At 46.8% G+C, this 25,519-nt stretch overlaps 1 protein-coding gene across 5 annotated transcripts; it reads left to right on the plus strand.

The window, feature by feature from the left end:
• Window positions 1–288: 288 nt before the first annotated feature.
• Window positions 289–25,278, plus strand: TMEM8B (transmembrane protein 8B). 5 transcript variants are annotated; one of them, XM_079113523.1, is made up of 14 exons: window positions 411–454; window positions 969–1,047; window positions 6,175–6,364; window positions 6,710–6,917; window positions 12,964–13,097; window positions 13,421–13,689; window positions 14,294–14,619; window positions 17,460–17,553; window positions 17,741–17,864; window positions 17,939–18,081; window positions 18,257–18,435; window positions 23,528–23,674; window positions 23,839–23,955; window positions 24,216–25,278. In XM_079113523.1, exons 7-14 carry the CDS (start codon window positions 14,341–14,343, stop codon window positions 24,588–24,590), a joined length of 1,458 nt encoding a protein of 485 aa, XP_078969649.1. In that variant the 5' UTR covers window positions 411–454; window positions 969–1,047; window positions 6,175–6,364; window positions 6,710–6,917; window positions 12,964–13,097; window positions 13,421–13,689; window positions 14,294–14,340; the 3' UTR covers window positions 24,591–25,278. The 5 variants fall into 5 exon arrangements, with proteins under 5 accessions (XP_078969646.1, XP_078969647.1, XP_078969649.1 ...); XM_079113520.1 differs by having other exon boundaries at window positions 289–1,047; XM_079113521.1 differs by having other exon boundaries at window positions 290–1,047; window positions 24,212–25,278.
• The last annotated feature ends 241 nt before the right edge of the window (window positions 25,279–25,519 follow it).

The raw sequence follows: 25,519 nt of genomic DNA on the forward strand, positions 1-25,519 counted from the left end.
GTCTCTGGGTAGGATGTGTTGATATTGTGGGTACATCCGTGGGAAGTCTGTGTTTGTGAGGGTCCCTCTAGGGTTCCTGTGAGATATCTGTGAGGTGTTCAGTGGGGGCTGTGAGGGTCTGAGGGGTCAACCGACTCTTGTGGGAGCGAGAAGGGCAGGGTCTCAGGTAGATTGGGCTGGGCGGAGTCTGTTCTCGAAACCCAGCAGGACTAAGTTAGAGACCAGTAGAATTGGGCAGGGGGCGGGCTTTCCCGAGAGGGACCAATCGGACTAGGACGTGGGCGGAGCGTCATACGACGTCAGGCCAAGGCCGCCGCCGCGGGGCCTGGTAATCGCCGGTTCAGCGCAGCCCGGAGTCGCCCAGGCCTGAACTCCTACCCAGGTCCCAGACCCCGGCCCCGGGCCCGCGAGGACACCGGAGGCCACCCCTAGGGGGTGGGGAGCGGAGCCGCGGGTCAGCTCTGCGAGCGCCCCGCGTTGGCCTTCCCGCCCCGCCCCCGCCCCGGGCCATGGCCCAGCCCTTGTCCCGGCCCCTCATCCTATCCCAATCCCAGCCTTGGCCTCCGGTCCCGCCCTCTCCCCGTTTCCCAAATCTGTCCCAGCCCGGGCCTGGGTCCCAGCGAAGGCCAAAGTCCGGGTCCCAGTCCAGGGTCCCGCTCCAGTCCCAGTCCTTGCCCCTGGCCTGGCTCCCATCCCCGCCTCGGCTCTTATTCCACTCCCTGTCACAAATTCCAGCCCAACCTCTGCCCCCACCCCATTCCCAGCGTTCGCTTAAGTCCCTCGCCCAACCTCGGCCCTTGCTCCGGTCCCCATCACAGTCCCATCTTCCATCACACCTCCTGTCCTTATTCAAGCCCCAGTGCTCAGCCCAGCCCAATCCATTACCTCAGCCTTTGCCCTCATCTCTGTGTTTACCCAAGTCTCTCCCGCTGGTCCCCCGCCCCTCTCATACTCTGCCCCTCTCCCAGCCCCGACTCAGGTCTGGGCTCCAGCCGCCGCCAGCCCTATTGCTGCTGTTGCTGTTCTCTGTCCTTGGTCCAGGGGCTGGTGAGTGCAGAAGCAGGAAAAATTGAGGCAAGGATGGGGTTCCAGCAGGGATGGGTGGGCTGGGAGATTCAGGAGAGGTAGGACCTGGGGAACTAGATCACTGGGGAAGAAGTGGGGAGAAATTGGGAAGAGAGAGGTTCACACAACAGAGGAATTGGCAGTGGCAAGAGTGGTCCTGGGTTTGAGACTCAGCTAGTGGCTAAAAGTCCGTAGGACAGAGACTTCAAGGTTTTCTCTGCCGGTATCCATCTTGACCCCACTTGATTCTGCCTTTCCCAGGGAAGTCTTGAGTGCTTTGCTCCTCTTTCTCTCAAAGTTTGATAGGTGAAGACATAGATCCATACCAGATGCCTCTAGTCCACTCTGAGAATATATGGCCTAAACCTTTGGGATATTGGATATGCATTCAGTGTTGAGTATTGAAGACAACATGTAACAGATGAACATAGACTAGTTGCCAGTATAATGAGCTTTCTTCTTGTGAGTCTTTTTCCAAATAAGCTTGATTTGCCTAGGAATAATTCCTGATATTTTTAGAGCGTGATTGAAACCCAGAGGCCATTTTACATACGGGGAAACTGAGGCTTAGTGAAGGAGCAGTTTGTTCAAGATCATATCATTTATAAATGGCAGTGCTGGGGCTAGAAAAAGGTTTCCTAAATCTTGTCCTTACTAGTGGTTCCCCACTCCCACCCCATTGCAATATATACTGAACAGGAAGCCAGACCAAGTAAGGAAAGGTTCAAAGCATAACCTTTCTTCTCCCCAGTCTGCCCACAAAGGGGCTTTATCCATGAACTGTTTCTTATTTACCGACTGTCAACCTGGAGCCACCATCTAGCCCAGGAAGTAACTTTGCTATTAAGAGGTCCATCTTCTTAGTGGGTAGAATGAGGGGGGAAGAAGGTGTCCTGGCCTAGGGGATTTACCATATCAATGACCCCATTATGAAATGACTAATCTTCATGGCCTCAGCTCCTAGCTACCTCTGCTGGTTGGCACTCTAGATGATATGGAGATGTGCCTGGTGGAGTCTTTGGCAGTAATAGCTAACAACAGCTGGGGATAGGGATGGGTTTCATTGAGCTCCGTGGGTCTAGTTTAGTGTACAGGCCTGAGAAAATCAATGCAACCAAAGGTCACAGACCCTGCACAGATGCCTGGGCACATACATGCTGTGTGTTAACTGAGGCATCTGTGAGAATGTTGGTATGTGTAGTGTGTGTACATGTTTGTGCATTGATGAGTATAGTCACATGTTTTTGTGGGGTACATGTAATCCATGTATCCTCTGAATGCCTGTGTTTTTGTGTGAGGGTGAGGGGACTTGTCCATGCACAAACCTCTTCAGCTCTCCCTGCTTCTTGTACAGTATGATCACTGAAGTGTTACCGTCAGAAGTAGGTGGTTCCTAGGTTGAAGGCAGTGTTCACAAGATAGAGAAGTAATCCACTGGTCTCTAGCCTGTCTCCTGAAAGGAAGGAACCATTGAGGGGGATGGGGTTCAGTGTTGATTGCTGTGATTGGCAAGTTGGGCACTTGGCAGAGGCAGCAACCAGTCAGATTTTCAGTTTTGGTGAGGGAATCCATACTGGTTAGCTATTAAAAATGTCCTAATAGCTTCCATCCCTACCACCAGGGTTTTTTTGTTCATGAGCCCTTTGAACAAGCACTGAGCTGGCTAGGGGAGGAGGGTGACTGTGAGCCACAGAGTGTACAGACCTGAAAGTTGTAGATAAAATTTTGATTGCCCAGAAACAGGTTCACTGCTTTGGGGAGAATTATAATGAAGCTGGAGAAAAATGCCACATAGGTCCAACAGCAGGTAAGCCTTCCCTTAGTGCTGTTATTAGCTAGTGCCTTGGCAACTGTGGCCTGGCACTCAGGGGTGCTCTATGACCTAGTGGTGGTGATGGATTTTGTTTGAAGAGAGTCTGGTGGTGTCATAGGATCATCATAGTACAGGACTACACAAATGCTTGTTGTTGACTTCAATCTCATTTTAGGAGTGAAAGTTACTTCCTGGGTCTCCTAGTCCTATCTCTGATTTTTGGGTTGTTCCTTGGGTTTAACTGAGTGTGGTTGATAACCTGGGCATGCCTTATCATTTTGAGATATGATCTTTTGGGCGTGTATGGTGGCACATGTCTGTAGTTTTAGTGACTTGGGAGGCTGGGACAGGAGGATTGCAAGTTTGAGGTCAGCCTCAGCAACTTAGAGGGATCCTGTCTCAAAATGTCCCAAAAGGGCTGGGAATGTAGCTCAGTGGTAGAGTACCCTGGGTTCAATTTCCAGCACATATGTTTATTTATGTATATAAGCATATAATATAAATATAAAAAAGAAATTCCATTTTGTTGTACCTAGAGCTGTCAGGAGCAGGGTCAGCCTTGATGTGTGTGTGTGTGCATGTATGTGTGTATACACATGCATGTGCACATATGTGCATGCGTGTAGGGGTTGGTATTGGTGAATCCCCCTAGCTTCATCATAAAAGTACTGATACTAGGACAAGATCATCTGAGCTTGGCTAGTGCCTTGCTTATGCTTCCTCTTGGGGTGAATGGAGCTGTGAACCCTTTCTCAAGCATGTGTCCCAGAACTTCTTCAAGATTCCTCCCAGAATTTTCAGCTGTTGCTCACTCTTTTCACTACCAGCCTATTCTGTGACTTCCGTAGCCCCTAGTCACTTTGGGGATGGCTTACTAGTTCCCCAGTTCTTCAGGCCATGCTAAGGTCCTTTGAATCCCAGGACTCTTCGTGCTCGCCTATCCATGTTTGCTAAAAGTCATTAGCTGCTGTTTACACTAGCTCTCTGAGGGACTGACCACATGTCTCCTAACAGTAGCAAAGGCTGGTGAGATGACCCCTCCCTGCTACCAGTTTTGAGCAGGAGCAGCCCTTCCCTAAACCCAGCAGAGGGTGCTCCAGAGCTCTTATTTTTTGTAACAACAGTATCCAGACTGTTCAGCTCTGGGCCTTCTGCCTCTCAGTTGTCACAGCGAGGGCTCCTAGAAAACCTGCCTTCCCCATCAGTTGGTCTCATTATCTTTTATACCTCTTGAACTATCTCCATTACTGCCTTAGTGCTGTTCTGTGAGTCTCTCTGGGTTCCTGGGCAGTGCTCAGCTTGCAATGTGGCAGACCTTTGCTAGCAGTTGAGACTGATCATATACTTGGAATTGGAAAGAGTAGTCCTTGGGTGTAACCAAGGCCTTTGAGGATGAGCACAGACCAATTTAGAGCAATTACCTCCACCTATATAGGTAAGCTCTCTGGAGTGTCTATGACTCTTAAAGTTGCCTCAATTTAGTGGGGCCAACCTTTACCCATGTACCTTCCTTCAGTAGCCACCATTTTCTAGATTTCTCTTTCTTTGTTACTTCAAACACTTCATTTTGGGAGTTTGTGTCTCTCATTTTAGAGAGGGAGACCATCAGACTAGGTAAGCCCTGAAGGTATTTCCTGCTTGCCTAAAAACTCCATTCCCGAGTCTCCACATCTCTAATCCCTGTTCTGTTCTGAAAATGCTTGACTTCCCCACCTTCTCACCTGTCATTAAGACATGCTCATGGGCTTTTATGGGGCTGGTCTAAAGTCTCCAGAGCAGTCAGAGTCCCTAGAACTTTACTCTGGAATACCTTGCCTATCTTTTAGCACCCTCTTTTTCTTTCTTTCTTTCTTTCTTTTTTTTTTTTTTTGGTGGTGGTCAGGGAGTACCAGGGATTGAACTCAGGGACACTTGACCACTGAGCCACATCCCCAGCCTTATTTTGTATTTTATTTAGAGACAAGGTCTCACTGAGTTTCTAGGTGCCTTGCTGTTGCTGAGGCTGGCTTTGAACTCACAATCCTCTTGCCTCAGCCTCCTAAGCTTCTGGGATTACAGGTGTGCACCACTGTGTCTGGTTAGAACCCTCTTTTTCTATCCAGATATACTGCTGGGTTACCTTCACCACCACGGCAGTCCTAGTCCCCATGTTTTGGCCTAGATGGTGCTGACACCACTTTCTTGCTCACCTTGGCTCTGCTCCTGGCAACTATGATCAGGTATCTCAGCATTTCAGCTAGAGATGACCACTTCCTCCCCACCTCCTAGCCTGATCTGCTCTGAATATTCCCAAGTGGTTTGAGATTCCACTGGGTCACCAAATGACTGCCTCACAGGGCCTCCCTCAGGGTAAACACCCCTGACTGCTTATTCTGACCCTAGAGGATCTGATGACTCTCTTTTCCTGGGCACTCTGCTGGTGGTCTGCCAGCTCCTGTTCTTGCCTCTGCCACCCAAGCAGGCCCCCTTGTAGCCTCACCACACCTTCCCCTCCCTTCTCCTGCTCTGAGCTAGTATACAGACGGCTCTTGTGAAGATTCTGAGGGATTTTACTCCTCTTAACCACCAGGGAACAGAAAGGGGCAGAAAATAAACAAGGAAGTTACACAGTTCTATGCTGACTCCCAAGCCCCACAGGTGGAGTTCTAGCCTGCTTAGTGGCTTAAGAGCCCATGCCAACACACACACACACACACACACACACACACGCACACGCACACGCACACGCACACGCACGCACGCACATACACACATACACGCACTCCTTCCATACTTCTGTTTTGTTAGGTTTGGAAAGAAGAGAACAATGGCTCCTAAGTAAGGGGGCAGCTGTAAGGTTATATATAGGGGCCTGGCTTTTTTTTTTTTTTTTGGAAGTCTTTTTTTAAAAATATTTTTTAGTTGTTGATGGACCTTTATGTATTTATTTATGTGTGGTGCTGAGGATCGAACCCAGTGCCTCACACATGCTAGGCAAGCACTCTACCACTGAGCCACAACCCCAACCTGGGCCTGGTTTTTAATCCTCAGTTTGGCCTAGGTTTGAGCCTTAGTTTCCTTATCTGTAAAATAAGATATTTTTTCTCTTTCCTTTTTTTTTTTTTTTTTTTCTTTCTTAACAAGGTTCCTATAAGGATTATACCAAATTCTTACTAGAGTAGTGTGAGACCTAGTTCCTGGCTTAGAGCAGAGCACTTGTTGAGTTGGTATTATGGTGAAGGAGAGTGACATGCCTCTTGCCTAATGGAAATGCCCTCTGTCCTATCCTGCTCCTTTCTCTTTCTTTTACTTCCCAGGAGGCCTTTTCCTGACTGATTACTCCACCTGCTCACCTCGCAAGCTGAGTCCTTTCCGCTCCTTTGCCAGCACTGAGCTCTTCCACTTCCACGTTCCTGAAGACACATTCCTGGCTGTTTGGAACCTCATCATATTCAAGGAGCAGGGGGGAACCTTTGGAGATCACTGCCCAGATCAAAGTGTGACTGTGTAAGTATCTGAGTTGCCCCCACTTCCCCGCTTCTAAATCTTTATGAGTATATAAAAGGATCTCCTGACCCTGACCTTGACCTTTATCCATTTGGAGTGTGACTGAGGGCCATGAACTCTGTCATCTGAACACTTCCTGACTACTGTATGATAGTGTAAGCAACTGAGCAGACTCTTTTCTCCTAATAGCCTGAACCCCTGACCTGGAACCTCTTTATTGTATGTGTCAGTATAGGGTATCCACTTGTTTTTCTGATAATGAGTGACAGTTCTCCTTTCTTTCCCCCATTTCCTGTCCCCTCTCCCATTGCCTGCTTTCCTTCTCTCCTAATTCTTGTCCCCCAGGTATTTCCGGTCCGGGGCACCTCCTGTCATTAATCCCCTGCACACACACTTCCCAGGGGACACAGCTGTGCCTGGGGTTTTCTCACTGACCCTCAGCTGGACACTGCCCAACCGCACCTCAGGCATCTTTAACGTCAGCAGCCCCTTACCTGGGGACTGGTTCTTGGCTGCCCACCTTCCCCAGGCCCATGGCCACATCTCTGTCAAGGTAGGTTTATATTGCTCAGGGTAGGAGGGATCAGATCTGCCTCTCCATCTCTGCTGAATTCCCTGCACGGGCTCCTGTCACACTAACCTTAGTCAAGATGGGCAGTAGCACAAGTGTGGTTGGGCTGGGGCATGGCTACAGGCCAGCAGGTCAGTTGGTGAGATAGTCTGTAGGACAAAACTTGGGAGCCTTAGGGAGACATAGTGGTTCTAGGAAAGCTGAAGGGAAACTCCATAGTCTGGAATCAGAGGTGGTGGCACTGGGGTGTAGTGTCCCTTCCTTTTGGAAGGTACGAGGGTTAATCAGGGTGACCAGAAGCCAACCAGGGACTGGTCAAATCTGCTGCACAAACTCAGCACTTGATGTTATTTACAATCTGGTTAGTAAGAGCCCTGAAGTCTCTCTTAGGTCACAGCCCAATCTCTAGAACAAGTGGGAGTACGTTGCTCATCCATCATAGTTTTAGACAGCTCTCCTCACCCTATGGAAACCATAAGAGAAGCCCTCTTCTGTTAAAAGGAGGCTTTGGGTAACTGATGTCCATTCTGACTGTTGCCTCCCTTTCATTTAAATATCAGCACTGATTTTACAAAGCAGAGATTATTAAAGTCTGAAGGGCAGGTTCAAAGATCAGGATGTTTCTCTGGTTGGGAGAAGAAGGAAATGTCACAATGTTTTCCTGCCACACTCATGAGTTAGGCTGGGCTTCCTCCAGTAGTAAGGAGAGCTGCGTTTCCTGCTCCTATTTGTTGGAGGAGAGAAAGGGCATGATGAACTGGCTATTGTCAGAGTGGGATGGCCATATGTATAGGGCTGTTATTAAGTGTAAAGAACAGAGCTGGAACAGAGCAAAGATTTAAAGATAGGACATTATCAAACAAGAAAGCTGATTGGATTTGGTCATTGATAATTGAGAGGGGCAGAAATTCCCACCCAGGTCAAGATTTGACTTGGATATATCTCTCCAGGATAAGTTTCTTGAGGAAAAAGACAGTGATTGTGTGTCAGATTACCTCTCCACCTCCTGCTGGAGTCCAGCATTAAGAGCACGTGCTAATAATGCCTTTGAATGAGCTGCGAATTGCACAGGGACAAGTATACTGATTCTGCTGTTGGCAGAGTCATAGAACTAGGGCTGAGGTAGCCTCTGGAAGCCTCAGTAATAGGTCTGTTTTTCCTGAGAGTGATGTAGAAGAGAGCCTGGGAGCTCTCTGGATGAGTTCATGCTGGAAGCTCACCTGGAAAATGCTCTGGGCTCTAGGTAGCCTTGTTTTCTTAGAACTAGGGAGGAATTCTTCATGGGTCTTTGGCCAAATCTCAAAGAGCCTCTCCTGATTCCAACTCTAATCCTTGACTTGCTTTTCGAGAACAGACGGAGAATCTTCTATCCCTTCTAGTTATCCATAATCTTTCTAAGTGAGCAGGAGAAACCTGGGGCTTAGGCCTTGACTGGGTAGCTGAGGCCTCATTAGAGGTAGACAGGGTTGCTTATTGCTGCCAGATTGGGAAATTGGGGAATCAGAGATAGTAGTACAGAGAAAGGCTGCTCTGAACCTAAAGCATGATTCAAAGTGTCCAGATTAAAGGGATTTGGGTGATAAGAAAAGAACCAGGTCTGCCATGCTCATTTACTTCTATTTAACCCAGCTAGTAGAGCTCCCAGGGCTGTAGTATGAGTCAGGGGAAAGGGCACAGCTCTGTCTTGCCCATGAAGTGACATAAGGTGTAGACACCATGACAATGTAGCTTTTTAGCCAGTCCTGCTCTAGAGGTTGGTTGTGTGTGATCCTTCTAAGAATTTGATTGCTACCTGGAATCTTATATGGGTCTCTCAGAATCCTTAAGTTCTCCATACCCTGGCCAATTTTCCAGACTTAAACCTGTGGATTTATGCCCAGAACATTCCTCCATCTTCTCCACTTGTGTCCTCCTTGTATCATGGTTGTTCTGACTTCCTGTGAGGCTTGTCAAACACAGGAAGTTATGTGGGATCAGAAATAGCCTTAGGTGAGAGCTAAAGAGTTCCAACAATGAAAAGACAGTGTTGTTTCTAGGGTATTCCTCAACTCTGGGGATAAGCTCAGATCTCCTTTATCCTTTAGTCCTTTTGCACCTGCTTGTGCTAGACTTGGAGTTGGATGCTAGGAACACTGGGGTAAAGGAGATGTATATTGGAGAGATACAGGAATGTTTTAAGAGGACAAAGGAGAAATGGCTAATTCAGTTTGGTAGTATGATGGAGGTGGTATCTGGCAAGTGTTAGGAAGTAAGTCCTGAGGATGAGGAGGCGAGGAAGGTATTCCAGGTAGTAGGGAGTGGAGTAGTTCACTGTGGGCTGGGTATTGGGGTGGGTGAAGGAGGTAGAGGGGTAAATGGAAGCCATATCTTGAAGGGCTTAGAAGTTTGAACTGTACCCTGAGAGTGTCAAGGAGTCTGGAAAGGTTGTAAGAGAGCAGTGACTTATCTGGTATAGGCTGCTCTCCTGAGCTCCAGTTGCATACTCTGTTAGTCCTGTATATGCATTATTTACTCTACATTACTAGCACCCAGCACAGAGTCTAATCCATGGTGGGGCCTTGGAAAATTTTTTGCCCTTCTGCCACCTTCTAAACTCATAGTTTCCCAAACTGACTTCATTTCTTCTCCTTCCCTTGTTCCCTTCTTCCTATCAACCACTTCTGTCTTGCCCTATTGTCCTCCATCTCCTTGCCTTTCCTGACTTGGAGTATGTGTTCATTCTACAGTGCTTAGTTGCCAGCCTGCTCTGAGAGGTTGGCCTTTGGCACCCAAATGGCTCACAAGGATGCTTCATAAGGAGAAAGTTCTCTCAAATGGAGGGGCACAGTTTCTCCTCAAAACCTTCTTCTAGGTCTAAAATTTGAAAGTAAATAAAAGGTAAAATAAAGAAAACAACCAAAAAGAAAACAAAGAAGCAGATTTTTTAGAGGAAAAGAACCTGTTCACCACTAACTAGGACTGAGCATGACTCTAATATCTCACCTAAAGTGGTTCAAGTTTGCTGATAGTACCCTTGTCATTTTCCTCCTCTTTCTAAGTTATTGTATTTATATTTCAAATAGGTAATATATGCACCTGGTGCAACATTCAAAATGGTACAAAAGGCGTTCAGTGAAAAGTAAGTCTCCCTTTTTCTCCTCCCAGTTCCCAATTTCTCTCCCCAGAGTTAACTTGTAACTAGTTATTAACTAGTTTCATATATTATTCTTTCCTTCTTGAAGCACTTTATCCTCTTGACCTTTGTGACTTTATAGCACTGTCCTGGTTCTCCTCTTGCCCACCCCCCACTCCTCCCTTTCCTGGCTGCTTCTCTGCTTGGTCTGTATGTGCTGTAGTGACCTGATGATTGGTCCTAAACAACTGCTTTTTATTTTTTCATTCTTTTGCTTGGTGTTTCCAGCACAATTGTTTTAAATATAATCTATGAGTTAATACCTTATAAGAGTAGGCAGCCAGTCCTAATTTCCTTGAATCTCAAAATCAATATCAAACTGCTTATTTGACATCTGCAATTGGATGTCTAAGAGATGTTTCAAGCTTAGTGTGTACAAATCAAAGCAAAGTTAAAGGTAAAAATCTCTTTTATTCCCATTTTACTTCCCCTAGTCTAAGCCTCCTCTTTCTCTAGCTATCTTTTTAGTAAACACTGTCATCCACTAATTAGTCAAGCCCCCAATTTAGGTCTCAACCTTGATTCCTATTTTCCCCAACAACCAATCCACAAAGAAAGAGTCTTGTCAACCTCTGAAGTGTTCCATTTCCATTTTTCTCCATTTCCATTCTTAGTCTACCTTCTCTTAGCTTTCTCCTCGGTCACCATGGTAAATTCCTAAATGATTTCCCAGCTTCCGCTTCTGCCTCCTGCAGTCTCTCTGGCCATCATTTACTTCTCTGTTGATTGGTGCTGACAACTGTGGGCAAGGGAGCTGGGCCAGGTAATCGGCTAGTTCCACAGAGAAGGCCAAGTTTCTTTGGGTATCTTCCATCTTTTAAAGAAACACAGCTCACCCATAAAGGACATTCTAGAATCCATCTACCTTATCTTCCACATTAGGATCTTTCAGATTGTTTTCCATCTACTTCTAACTCAGGGCTCTCTGATTTTTTGAGCTTCTTTGCTTTGGACCTGGTCCTTCCATAGCTGCTGATGTTGGCTTGGTCTATTGATTTAATTTGAATTCTCTTACATGGTTTCTGCCTTGGCAGTTCTTGAGGACCTGACTTCTGGGCCCTTTCTCTGCCCTGTACCTTCTGTAGTCTCTATTCCATGTTGAGGGAAGGGGCTGGATGTACATGTTGTACAGTCGAAGGAAGGAACCCATTTTAATTAGAGAGGTCATGTCATTTGATCCTTTACTGAAGCCAACAGCAAATAGCAAACAAACTATGTAGCAGTGTTTCTTTCCCTGGACTGTTAAGCAAGGAAATGGGCTACCTTCTGAGCATGAGCCCCACCCTCGAGACTCACTGCAAGATTATTATGGTGGTTCCCAACTTAGGAGGGGTCACTGAAATGCCTTGTTGGGAGTATTTCTGATCCTTAGGGTTTGGCACCATAGATGATGAACATCTGCTTTGTATATCAGAGATAGAAGTTTCTGAGCAACGAGGTTGGTTCAGTGGCTCTCTGAAGGAACCGAACCCTCTTTTGACACTCATACTTCAACTTGATGGTTATTTTTTCCAGCACCTGTGTGTGCCAGATTCCATGCTAGGCACTGGGAATGCCATGATGAAAAGACACAGAAAAATTCCAGGAAGAGGATAGTGAGATCTTCTGACTGACATTTATCAAGGTCTCCTTCCAGCCTCATGGAGCTTGGCAGGGAGTCAGTTTATTGATTGGCTTATTCCATGGCATGAAACTCAGTGGGATGTCAGGGCCTGGCAATTTTACTTCAGAACAAGATTTGGAGGTATGTCCTGGTCAGAATAACCACTTAAGTGAGTCATGGTCTCTACTTTCTTAGGCCTGCAGAAGGCCATTTGTCCAGAAGATTATAGGAAACAAATTAGGAGACCCCTCTGTCCCTTAAAAGTTAGGTTTTTAGGGATTATATAGCTGAAAATGCTGGAGAAGAAGAACCTTAACAAATGGGAGTGTGCTTACTGAAGAGTGATGGGACTCAGTAGGTTGGGGTGTTATCAGTGCAGTAGAGAAGAAGGGGATAGGGAGTTTGTCTAGGACAGGAGAAGCTGGGGGAGATGTGGTTGTTGTCCTCTAGTGTCAGAAGAAATAGGCCAAGGGAACAGGTGTAAGTATGGGTCTCCAGGGCAGAGAGGTGGGAAGGGGAGTCAAAGATGACTGGTTTTGACTTTATAAAGATTAGAGCTGCCCTGAGCCAGGATGCTTCACTATTGATTCATTTATTAAACAGACAATTATTGTGAATTGTGTATACTACATTTGGCCTTAGGTCTGAAGGAACTAAAATAACGAAAGAAAAGGTTCTTTTTTCAAGTTGCTAAGAGTCTGGAGGTTGCCTGGGAGGTGATGAGTGGTCCTCACTGGAAGTGATGAAGCAGAGACTAGACAAGGGAGGGGGCAAGCTGGGACATAAAGGTAATGAAAAATTCAGATTGGTGTTGGTGTTGGTGGGAGTAGGACAGGAAGCCTTGAATGAGCCCCCCTCCGCGATGCACCCCTGTTGCCAAGAGAGCCAGTGTTCTGGTGGGGCAATGGTGTGGTTTGAAATCACAGTGTCATGGGACTGCTGCATTGGGAGAAGTGGCAAGCAGGGCCTGATTATTGGGTGGGTTTGGGCTTGAGTCCTCAAACCTTTCAGTGCTGAGGATCACAGCAGACCTTGAAGACCTAGGTAGGACAGAGGAAATCAGAAATGACTGCTCAGGCAAGAAGGACCCAGAGCTTAGAAAGACCATAGTCAGAGCCCTGGGAGCAGGTGACTAGGGGAGGGGAGCTAGGCAGGGAGGGTTCTCTCCAACCTATGTAGCAGATTCTATTAGATTCAGTTTACTAGCACCCCTGCTGTCTCTCCTGCTCCCACCACCCTTGCTTTTGTCTCAGGGTCTCCAGGATGAGTGTCAGTACCTCCTTCAGCCGCAGCTGATTGTCCGGCGTTTGCTGGATGTAGCTGTACTGGTTCCTGGCCGACCCTCAGAGCAAACTCTGTCTCCCCACAATCGCTCAGCCCTGTATAAGTAAGTCAGATATTCCCCATCCTGACCTCTTTTCTTTTCCTTGTTGGGTCTTAAACAGATGGCAGGGTTGTTTTGGTTTCTCAGCCACCTGCCTGTTCCTGTTCTCCCTCTGGCCAAACTGGATGGCTGGGTGACCCAGAACCCCCAGGGTGGTTTGGATTCCTGCCTCCTCTCTCCTAGCACAGAGGGCAAGACCTGAAAAGGCCACCTGTTCTCCTGTGTCCCCTACCCACTCCCTGCTCCCTTCTTCCTCATGTTTCCCTCCTTCTGGTGTCCCTCTCACCTCTCTGTCCTTTCTTGCCCCCAACCTCTCCTCTGCCCAGGGTCTTTGTGCCCAGCTTCACTTACAGGGTTTCAGCGCAGCTGGTGTGTGTGGGGGGCCGAGGGGTGTCTGCCTGCCCTCTGACACTGCGCCTACGTCCCAAGGCCCCACCCTTGCACAACTCAAGCTCCGTGGCCTGTGGAGGTGCCTCAGTATGCCAGCTGGAGCTGGCACTGCCCCCGTGGGGGCACTGGGTCTACGTGCGTGTGGAGACACCATCCCGGGGCCCTGGCAGGACCATCCGCTTCCAGCTATGTGTGCGGCTTCAAGGTCAGAACCCTCACGTCTGCCCCAGCCACCCAGCCTGAACAAACATCCATGACTGGGAAGTGACTTGGATGACTGCATTCAGTGACCCTCTGCCATATCCCTACAATCTCCCCTACCCCACCCAGGCTTCTTCACATTTCCTGAAGTCCCTACAACTTGGGCCTCCAAGTCATTAATGGCATTCAGATCATTGTCTTGCACCTGACTTGGGACTACTAAAGACTCTTTATTTTTCTTGATTTAAACCCTCTTTCAATTTCCTGGAGTAGGCAGGGACTACTAGGACTTCTGGGATACTATCATTGCCAAAGTCCATGCAATTCAGTGAATCAACCTGTCATACTTAGTTACCTGTTTCAATAGTGTTTCACTGCCCTTGAGGAGGGACCAATGACCTCGATTCCCTCCAACATGATGTCGCTGTGTCCACTGGGAAATCCCTGGACCCTGTCCTGTAACCTGGATGCCTCCACACTCCCAAGGGATAACACATTCTAGTTCTTACCCCTCATATCTGTTGATAGTTCTCATCTGGCTCAGTTCTGGTTTGTGTTGTGGCTGTAGGGCTATAAAGGTCCCAGCTCTTGTTTCTTCTGCTTTACAGAGTGCCCACAGCCCAGCCTGTCCCGTGCCCTGGTCCCTGGAGCTGCTATGAACATGCCCCAATCACTGGGAAACCAACCACTTCCTCCAGAGCCACCATCCCTGGGGACTCCTGCGGAGGGCCCTGGGGCCACATCTCCACCTGAGCACTGCTGGCCAGTGCGCCCAACTCTGCGCAATGAGCTGGACACCTTCTCTGTCCATTTCTACATCTTCTTTGGACCCAGTGTGGCTCTTCCACCTCAGCGCCCAGCTGTGTTTGCACTGAGGCTGTTGCCAGTTCTGGACAGTGGAGGCGTCCTCAGTTTGGAGCTCCAACTCAATGCGGTACTTTGTGTAGAAGGGGGTGGTTATCCTGTGGAGGAGTTGAAGGGGAAGGTGTCAGTGATGTGAGGGGCCTTGCTTCCTCAAAAAAGCCAGTCCAAACTGCTTCCACCTAAGTTATAGGATGGGTCACTTCCACCTATCCATTGAGACCATGCTCCCATATTAAGGGAACATGTCTCAGACCAGTTCTGGTCAGAAAGCATACTTTGAGTATTCACTGTGCCAAGAAGAGGCTGGGTCAGCCAGGGCAACTCAGAGTGGTGAGTGTTTCCACTTTTGTAGGCCGACTGCCTACGCAAAGGCCTCTCCCAATGGTAATTGTTCACTTTTTCTTGCATATTTTCTGTAAAGAGGGCTCCGCATTTCTTGTGGCCAGGGAGTCCTTTTTTAGCTCCATTTGGAGATGGTATTTCTGACATTCCATCAAAATCTGCCTGCAAGAACTTTTTTACTTACTGATCTTTATTTTGCCCAGAAGTCATAGTCAGTTAATCTATCTCTGTCCTTTTAAAAAAATTAATAGATGTGCCAAGTGTGGTGGCACATGCCTGTAATCCCAGCAGCTCGGGAGGTTGAGGCAGGAGGATCCTGAGTTCAAAGCCAGCCTCAGCAAAAGTGAGGCGCTAAGCAACTTAGTGAGACCCTGTGTCTAAATAAAATAGGGCTGGGGATGTGGCTCAGTGGTTCAATCCCTGATACCAAAAAAAAAAAATAAATAAAAAAAAAATAAAAAAATCAAATCAAATCAAATCAATAGACTACTTTTTAGAGCAGTTTTAGTTTATAGAGTAAGCAGAAAGTATTGCGTTCTATGCCCCTCTCTCCCTGCACAGTGTTCCCTATTACTAACAACTGATCTTGGTGAGGTGCATTCATTATTTCCCTGTTGTATTTGAACAGCCCTCCAATGTTTCCCCTCGATTTCCAAAACTTGAAACAACCTAGGGGTCTTGGTCCTCTGGTGTTCAGACCTCTCTCCATCTGCCCACTTCTCCTCTGGTCATACTTCTACTGGTCATCTAGTCTCTGAAATAAATGATCTGAGGTGGTCTGACCAGGGCGGCAGGCAGACGTTGCTTTTGTGAAGCCTGAGGTCGTGACTTCCATGTGTTGCTGCATTACACTGTGGGATCATCTGGGGCTTACGGTGAACTAAAATTTTTAGATCTTTTTCCTTTACTTCCTTTTTATTTTCTTCAGAACCCTTGTATACTTTTATTTTCTTATTCTAAAAGCACAGGATCACATAAAAACTTTGGACAATAGGGGAAGACATTTTGTTTAATTTTTTGGTAGATATCCACCTTACCCTTCTCTTCATTAGCTGCTTTGTCAAGTTCTAATCAAGGGGCATATACATTTTGGTGTCTTGAGCCTGTGAACTGCTGCCGATTCCCATTTTGTACTTCTCAAGTGAATTTTTTAACCCAAGTAGAAGAATTTATGACCATTCTTGAGGCACTGCCTAGTATTGATTTGGGCTGTGGGCCTTTTCTGCTTTGTATAGTTCATAGACTTGTCAAGCAAGCCTTCTGTACCTCTGAGTTATTATTGTCAGCATTGAATAAGACTGCAATGAGGGCAGAGTCCTGTGTTTGACCATTATAGGCTATCTTCAGCTTGACTTTGATCTAGTAACTTGTGTATTGTTCCATGGCTAGGGATCCTTTTAACTCTACTATGCTCCAACTCTGAGGGTAGGGACCACTTCCCATCAGCCAATCTGAGGTCTGCTGTATGGCTTGAATGTGGCTTTTTATGGGACATGTCCCAGAATTTTTTTGGTAGTCCTGTTCATCTGGACAGAGTTGGTTCTTCAATCTGAAGAAATTCCTATTTTCTTTATTTTTTTTACTCTTATTGGCCCATGATAGAGGCTAGTTTATTTGATGTTTGTTAAGCACAACCATAGCTACATTTCTGTACAACCATTATGAATTATAATTTATAGTTAATTTTTATAGGAGAGGGATTCATGGTGACATATTTTCACATGCACACCATTTGGTCAACTTATTCCCCCAGTATTTTCTCTCACTCTCTCTCTCTTTTTTTTTTTTTTTTTTTTTTCAATGCTGGGGATTGAACCCAGGGCCTTGTGCTTGCAAGGCAGGCACTCTACCAACTGAGCTATATCCCCAGCCCCTACCCCAATCTTTCTTGATCAAAGTGAGTTTATGGCATCCTATTGCTTTTTTTTTTTTTTTTAATTTTTATTTTGGGACAGGGTCTTGCTAAGTTGCTAAGGCTGGCCTTGAACACATGATCCAACTGCCTCAACCTCCTGAATAGCTGGGATTACATGGGGGTGCCACTTGCCTGTTACTTTTTTTCTTGTGGATAATCCCTTATGTTACTCCTGTGGTTATCTGATCTCATTTCCAGTTTAATCTCTCAAGCATTATATTACCACCATTCAGGACTTGGGATCATTTCACCTAAGGAGGCGTGAGATTTTTCTCATACCTCCTGCCTTCAGGCCCAGGCCAAAATGACTGAGAACCTTAAGTTACCTTCATTTGCAACAGTTTCTATATCTGGCAGCAGTTGTCTTATCCCCCTTGTAAACTAGATAGGCTTGAAAAAGAGGCAGTGTTCTCTTTTGAATGGAAGATTCAGAATGGGGCCTTGGCCTCTCAGCTTCGAGAGGTTGTTGCTGTGGAGGATCTAGTCTTTGGGTTCTCAGGATGGAACTGAGTGAGCACGTGTGGCATGCAGAGTGCCTGGAGGAATGGACTGCCCAGTGAGGGCTGGAGGGGTGGCTGGTGGAGGAGTCTGGTGGGAGGTGGTGGACCCTTCTGAAGAGTCTGACAGCCTCATCTCAATACCTGTCCCTCCAGAGCTCTGTGCGCCAAGAAAATGTGACAGTGTTTGGATGCCTGACTCACGAGGTGCCCTTGAGCCTGGGGGATGCTGCAGTGACCTGTTCCAAAGGTGGGATGAGGAGTAGGGAAGGAGAGGAGGCTGATGTCTGGGCTTGGTGGGAGACGGTGTGGAGGAAGGACAGGGTCTCTGGGCAGGGGTAAAGGTGGGTAGAAAGTTCCTGGGTCCTGACCCAGGCTGATTGCTCCTCTCTATTTCTCATGGCCCCTCCCTTCTTCCTTCTCCTTTCCCTCTTCAGAGTCCCTGGCCGGCTTCCTCCTCTCAGTCAGTGCCACCTCCAGAGTAGCCAGGCTACGTATCCCATTTCCACAGACAGGGACCTGGTTCTTGTCTCTCCGCTCCTTGTGTGGCGTGGGGCCTCGGTGAGCAGTGCAACGTGGAGTGGGGTGGGGTGGGGGAAAATCAGGGCTTCAGGTAACAGCCATTGTGTGTATAGGTTTGTGCAGTGTCACAACGCAACTGCTGAAGTGCGGCTGCGCACTTTCTTGTCCCCGTGTGTGGATGACTGTGGACCCTATGGCCAGTGCAAGCTGCTGCGCACGCATAACTATCTATATGCAGCCTGCGAGTGCAAGGCTGGTGAGCAAGCTGGCAAGGGAGTGGGCATGCCGGCCTTCCTGACCCTGGGGGGTACCCTGGAAGGGGGAAATGCTGAGCCCTGGCATGGGAGTGGGACTCTATAGGGGCCTGCAGAAGTATCTGCTGAACCAGTGGATACCTCCTGTCCTCTACCCTGTGCCCTTTCCACCCACAGGATGGCGGGGCTGGGGCTGTACCGACAGTGCTGATGCACTCACCTATGGATTCCAGCTGCTGTCCACGCTCCTACTCTGCCTGAGCAACCTCATGTTTTTGCCACCTGTGGTCCTAGCCATTCGGAGTCGGTATGTGCTGGAAGCTGCCGTCTATGCCTTCACCATGTTCTTCTCAACGGTATGTGGTGTATCTTTCTCTTCACCATGTCCTTGTCCACAGTGGTGCATGTTAATCATGTTCTCCACATGCTGGGGATGCCTATTCCTTCAGTATGGCTTCTGCAGCAGTCTCTCAACCTCCCATGGCGTGCACAGAAAGTGAAAATTTTGGTAAAGACCTTGGGGTAAATGAACAAAGCTGTTTGCAACTGAATATAACAGTGGTGGGACTCTGGCTGCCCCATACTCTGTCCACCTGGAGGGCTGAGGACACCTTTACTCATTGCACTGGCCAGGAGACTGTCCCACACTACAGAACTGTGTCTACACCTTCCCTGTGATCTCCTCTGGGTGGGGACAGGAAATCTACACTTTGACCCACATCTCTGCATAGAGTCTTCACCATCACATTCTTCCTTGGTGAGAGCACTAGCTCCTTTGTGCTCATGTTCTCCATCATCCTGGGGAATTTCTGTATCTTTAGCATGTTCATTTGTTGGATATGAAGGTGTGTCCCCCACATTGTCACCATGACTTTGACTTCTCAAGGGAACTTTTGGAAGGCAGAGGAGCTCTCCCTATTGGACAATGGGTAGAAAAGCCTGGCTCTCAGATAGTTGGTCCTGAAGCATCATGGGACATGGTGATGTGAACTAAAATCTTAGCTCAACAGAGTACAGTTTGATGTAGATTGTAGAATTTTGTTGTTGTTTCAAGATGGGGTCTCTCTCCACTACCCAGGCTGGTCTGGAACCCCTGAGCTCAAGTAATCCTCCCACCTCAGCCTTTTGAGTCTTGGGGTGTTACAGGTGTATGCCACCATACCTGGCAAGATTTGTAGTGTGAAGCCCCTCCATTCTCAATAAGGAGATCTCCACAGTTCTTTCCCTGAGTTTTCCCACTCCTCCTTGACCATAAAGGTTCATATCACAAACAAAATTTTCAGATATTCTCAGGAAAGATAGAGAAGTGAATCTACTAATGTGATTTTTTCCCCCAAGTAGGCATTCTGCCCTACCAAGATCCTGCACCCAAGGATCTTGTCATCTCATCTGTTCTTGGCAACTTATGACATCGAGTGCCTGCCCATGAGTACTGCAGAAATCTTAGAGGGGTTCAGACTATCCACATGTCTTGGCAACAAAGATACCACAAAAACCACTGGTGCCTCCCTGGTGTCCAGCAATACTAGATCAAACATGTGTCTACATTACAAAATCTTCCTTGTCATCTGGGAGAAAGTAGAGGACCAGTGTGCTGAAACTGAGGGTCACACCTCCTCACCCCCCCCATGCTGGTCCTCACATAAGGAAGCATGGACTACTCCAAGCTGCACAGACAGACCTTGACCCTAAGCTGCAAGAGAAGAACATAATCCAGTTTTGCTTGGCTGGGCCCCTTTCCAGGCCTGCTCTGATGGAGCCTCACTCTATTTTTATATTAGACACTGTCTCCCTTTTTTATGCCAGATGCTCTCCATACTGTTGCTCACCAAATCCTGTAGCAGCAACTGTTCCACCAGCCCACTCTTGGCTACATGCAAGTGGAATGTGATTTACAACTAGTATGAGTTTTTCAGTGTGTCAGGAACCTGGATCATGTGGGGAGAGCATATTCACTCCCCTGGCTTTGGCACAAGCATCCTGGGCATTGGCTCCAGAGTGTTCTAGGCTGGCTAACCTCTCCTTTTCTGGATACAATGGCATATTGATTTGGAGGAGCCTCAAGTGCCTGGCAGCTCCAAGAGAGCTCCCACTTTCTCAAATCAGGCAAGAAGCAAGAGAGTAAGGTTTCTGGCTTTTGGTGTTGGCTGGAGTCCTGCTGTGACTCCTGTTTTTGTGTTACATTGGCCAAAATTAGAGCTTCTGGTCATCCAGTTTCCAGGGCAGTTTCCCTGGTTTTTCTCCTTTCTCATTCTTTATGTAGTGTAGAGTTGTTTCATTCTGCAGCATGACTATTGCAGTTGAGAGTACCAGGACAGTAGATGACAGTCAGGTGCCCTGTCTTAAAATCTAGGACACTGTACTCCTGGGATTGGTACATGGGTTACTATCCAGGGCATAGGCGCAGAGAGCAGGTTTTATAATTCAAGAGTTCACAGATATAAAATATGCGGGAATAAACAGGCCACAAACTTCAGTTGATTTTGTATGTAGCCAAATGGTTTAGATAATGATAACAGCAGAATGACAGCTACTGAATATGTGCTGTGTTGGACGCTGCTTATTTAATCCTCACAGTAGAACTATATATTAGATAGGGCCTTTCTTTTATTTATTTATTTATTTATTTATTTATTTATTTGGTGCTGGGGATTAGAACCCAGGGCCTGTGCTTGTGAGGCAAGCACTCGACCAACTGAGCTATATCCCCAGCTTTTTATTACTTTTTAATTTTAATTTTTTACAGATGAAGGAAAGTTATATACTTTGTCTAAGAGAGAAGGTGAATGGTAGAGCTTAGATTCTCATTCACCCTGACTCCATGTCCCTTACTCTATCTTGTTCCCCTCACATGTAGAGCAGTGAAATTTTTCATAAATTTATAATCTGACTTCAGTTGTTCTGATGTCCTGACATATGTAGAAAACATATGACCTTAGATAAGTAGTTCTCTCCACATTCTTGTGATAGTTTTTTTTTCTTTTAATTTTTTTTTTCAGTGCTGGGGATTGAACCCAGTACTACATACTTGCTAGGTGAGTACTATATCGCTGCACCACATCCCCAGCCAATTCTTAAATGATATAACGAAACCAAATATACAAACTTCAGGAAGAAGATACCCAACATTGCATTTGTGCAATGCTAACCCATACAGTCCAAGCCACAGATCCTTCATGGTGCTCTTTTTAATCAGATCCCAAAAGGCCTAGTTAGAGCCCACGTCCAAGACTGTGCAACGTTCCTTGCTGATTGCTGACATCCTGGCAGCAAGCCTACCCTCTCATTACCTCTTCTGTTCCTCAACCTGTCATGTGTAATTCTCAGTGGCCCTTAGTAAAATCCCAAAAATGTTACCAAGAGAAAATGGATTTAGGAAACAAAAAATAAGAGAGTGACAGTTAGGTTATAGTATATCCTGAGTGTAAGTATCCCAGTGTTTGTATGATATGTATGATACCTGGATACCCTATTTTGGAGCATCAGATGAACTATATTATAGAAATGTCAAATTGTACAGAAAAAAGAATTTAGGATCATTTTCCCAAATTACCTGAGACAGAACATTATGTTAAGTGAAATAAGTTTGACTCAGAAAATCAAGGGTTGTATATTTGCTCTGATATGTGGACACTAGAGAGAACAAAGGGAAAAAAGCGGGGTCACAGGGCTGGGGATATAGCTCAGTTGGTAGAGTGTTTGCCTTGCACAAGGCCCTGGGTTCAATCCCCAGGAACACACACACACACACACACACACACACACACACACACACACACACACAAAAGGGGGGGGTAGGTGCAGCACGAATCTCTTGAAAATAGGTGGGAAACTAGAGAAAAAGGGAGAGGGGTGTGAAAGGGAAGACACTGGGGAATTAGATATACCGAATTATGTTATGTGCATGTGTGAATATGTCACAGTGAATTCCATTATAATGTATAATTGTACCAATTATGAAATAAAAACGTGCAAATTTTTTCATAGATAGTATCCAAAGCTGAGGAAGTCATCAATTTGGATTAGAATTATATTAATAGAATCCAGTTTGTAAGGGAATTTTTAAAAATTCCTGTTTTTCTGTGTCGTTTCTACCCTTTCATTTTATTGCTGTTGACAAAAAAAAACAAATTAAAAAATAAACCCTCACATTTCAATGGAACAGTTCCTTCACATGGCAATTTAATTTAACTCTATCCCTGTGGATTTTCCACAAACTTAAACAATCCCTATGACTTTTTAGTGTAGTTGGAGAATAACCAGTTACAGAATATCAATGAGATGATTTCCCTAAAACGTCTCTACTCCAAAGACAATATCTGCACTCTCCCCACTCTTTTTTTCAGTGCAGAGAAATTTCTAGAGAAAGCTCTTAATGTGTCTTCACTATTTGGTAATTCCACTTTGTCTTTTTTTCCTACTATATGTATCTTCTCTTATTTTGATCAAATGATTCATTACAAGTTTCTCTTCCAGATACTTTGGGACATTCTTTTCTATATACTTAAAAGTCAGGTATATGGAGCAAATGCTTAGTAAAGCCTGAAATGTAAAAAAAAAAAAGTTTGGGGGAAAAAAACAAACAAACACCAAACTCCAAAATGTGAAACAGTTTGGGTAATTTGGTGGGCTGTAGTGCTTGCAATCTAGTCTTAAAAGCAGAGAATAACCAATATTTTATAGCCAAAATAGAAAAAGACCAAAATGTTGATTTATTTAGGAATAAAATTAATCAATAATTAATCAGCATGTATAAGAGAAAGAAAGATTTGAAAAGTAAACAAATCTTAGGCATAGTCAAACATTAATTTTCCACAGCATGGGAGAGGTGGATGCTCTCCCTTTCCCATATTGTTCCCTGTGGTGTGAAGTGCTGTGTTGTTCTCCATGGCCTCAGTGACTGCCTTTCTGCCTACTGTGCTCCCCCTTTTGCTTACTGTGCTCCCCTTGGCCCTGGGTGGGAGGGGATGAAGGAGGCCAGTGTGTGCAAGCCTTGAATGAAGCCTGTTTCATAATCTGACCTGTCAGGAGAAATTGGGACATTTAAGGAACTTTAGGGGTCTACGCTTTCCAAGAGGCCAGAGCTACACTCAAAGCTTGGGCCAGGGATGGCAATTAGAGGGGGAAGGGATTGATCTCATTTTGAGAGATGTGTGCTCCCCCACTCCTGTCCTGGCACTCTCCACAGCACATTCCGGAAGTGGAAAGATTTGGAAAGCAAGGACCAAGGTCAAAACTGCCGGATTCTTATAGCTTATGAAGCAGATCTGGCCTCCTTACCACATTCTTCTCAGAAGTGGGGAGCTGGGCATTTCCTAGTTCTCACCTGTGGCCTCTAACTGCTGCTTCTCTGACAGCATCACACCACCCCTGTGGCCTCTTTCTCTAGTTTTATAGACCTAGATCTTGGCCCTAAGTTCCTTTAACACCTGTCATTTCTTTCTCCAGTTCTATCATGCCTGTGACCAGCCAGGCATTGTGGTTTTCTGCATCATGGACTACGATGTGCTGCAGTTCTGTGATTTCCTGGGCTCTCTAATGTCTGTGTGGGTCACTGTCATTGCCATGGCTCGGTTACAGCCTGTGGTAAAGCAGGTCAGTTTGGATTGGGCCCTGGGGGCAACCATAGCCAAAATCTACTTGAAACCCACTCCCACCTTCTCCCTGGGGGCTTTTCCAAGTGCCTCTGACCATCCTGGCCCAGCCCCTAGAGTGCTATTACCTGGCACTAGCCCAGCCCTGGAGTCCTCTTTCCTTAGGTGCTGTATTTATTGGGGGCTATGCTGCTGTCCATGGCTCTGCAGCTTGACCGACATGGACTCTGGAACCTACTTGGACCCAGTCTCTTCGCTCTGGGAATCTTGGCCACAGCCTGGGTAAGGCCTGGGAGGGCTGTGTGTGTTGGGAGGCAAGGGAGGAAGACTTGGATGCAAGGCCCTGGCTATCTGCTCCCAGTTTAAGGTGGGCTTGAACTCTTGTCATCACCTGCTGCTAATTGTGCTAATAGTGCTAATAGTCTTGGCAGGTGACTTTAGGTCATAGCTAGGGCTCATGGGAAGCCTGAGAGTGACTGACTTTGGCTCAGGTTCCAGGACCTTGCATTTCTGAGCCCCACTTCTCTGCCTCCCCCAGACAGTACGCAGTGTCCGCCGCAGGCACTGCTACCCACCCACGTGGCGCCGCTGGCTTTTCTACTTGTGCCCAGGCAGCCTTATTGCAGGCAGTGCTGTCCTTCTCTATGCTTTTGTGGAGACCCGGGACAACTACTTCTACATTCATAGCATTTGGCATATGCTCATCGCTGGCAGCGTGGGTTTCTTACTGCCTCCTCGTGCCAAGACTGACCGCCGGGTCCCATCTGGAGCCCGGGCCAGAGGCTGTGGATACCAACTGTGCATCAATGAGCAAGAGGAACTGGGCCTTGTGGGCTCAGGAGGGACCACCGTCAGCAGCATCTGTGCCAGCTGAGAGGGGCTTTGGGCCAGGCCCCTGGGATATGAACCCTTCCTAGGGTTCTTCCTGGGGGTGTGGAGCCCTCTTGGAGACAAGAGACAAGTGGTATTTCTTGAGGACATGGAACGTTTCTCAAGGACATTAGACTCTTTCAGGGACCTGGAACCCTTCCCAGGACATGGGGAACTTCCTGAGGGCTTGGAGTTCTGCAACCATGGAATTCTTCTTAAGGACTGGAGCTATGCAGAGCAAAGAGCCCCCTCAGGACCAAGGAGTTCCTCCTAGGGGCATGGAGCCTCTAGGTTATGGAGCCCTCCTATAGACATAAAAATTTACTTCTTAGGGAGACACCATTCTATTAGGAATGTGGCATTATTCCAGAGGTAATGGAGTCCATCTTGGAGAAACTGAATCTTAAGATTTTCCCAAGACTCAGTAACTCTGGCCTCAGCCGTCTTTTCCAGAAGCAGCATCTGTGCTGTGCTGTGCTGGGTAGGGAGGATTGTAGGACAGATAGAGCTGGAACCGGGGTTGGGTGGTTGGCATCCTGAGTTGATGCAGGTGGTATCTGGAGTGTCTGCAATGAAGTATGTGCTGATTCTGTGCTGCCTTTTTCCCCCTGGGTGAAGAGAAGAAGAAGGGCCCTAAGGAAATAGAAGTGGCAATGGGAGCCCAGCCTAAAGGAACTGCTGGGAGATACTGTCTGAGGCTTCTGCCCTATCACATACACTCCTGCATCCCCCTCATCTGGTCCCTGTGTTTATTCCTAAGCAGTTCCTGGTGCCTACTTCTCAATTCCTGTGGGACCTATTCTGCATAGCTGAGAGGGGTGTGTGTATATGTCATCACATGAGTGTGCATGTACTTGTGTATGCTGAGATGCTTGAATTAGTGAAACAGACCTCCTTCATGATAAGCCCACACCCAGAGGAAGGAAGTGGAGGTACTAGGAAATTAAATAACAGGTACAAAATTCAGATGTACGAG

Source organism: Sciurus vulgaris (genome assembly GCF_902686455.1).
Source record: "Sciurus vulgaris genome assembly, chromosome: 15".
NCBI classification, from domain to species: Eukaryota; Metazoa; Chordata; class Mammalia; order Rodentia; family Sciuridae; genus Sciurus; species Sciurus vulgaris.

What these genes read in the sequence shown, in the direction of transcription:
- TMEM8B (XM_079113520.1), top strand. Translation starts at nt 510, where the DNA reads ATGGCCCAGCCCTTGTCCCGGCCCCTCATCCTATCCCAATCCCAGCCT. An exon ending in AATCGCTCAGCCCTGTATAA is followed by an intron (nt 13,098 to 13,420) that starts GTAAGTCAGATA and finishes TCCTCTGCCCAG; the next exon opens with GGTCTTTGTGCCCAGCTTCA. An exon ending in AGCCTGCGAGTGCAAGGCTG is followed by an intron (nt 18,082 to 18,256) that starts GTGAGCAAGCTG and finishes TTCCACCCACAG; the next exon opens with GATGGCGGGGCTGGGGCTGT.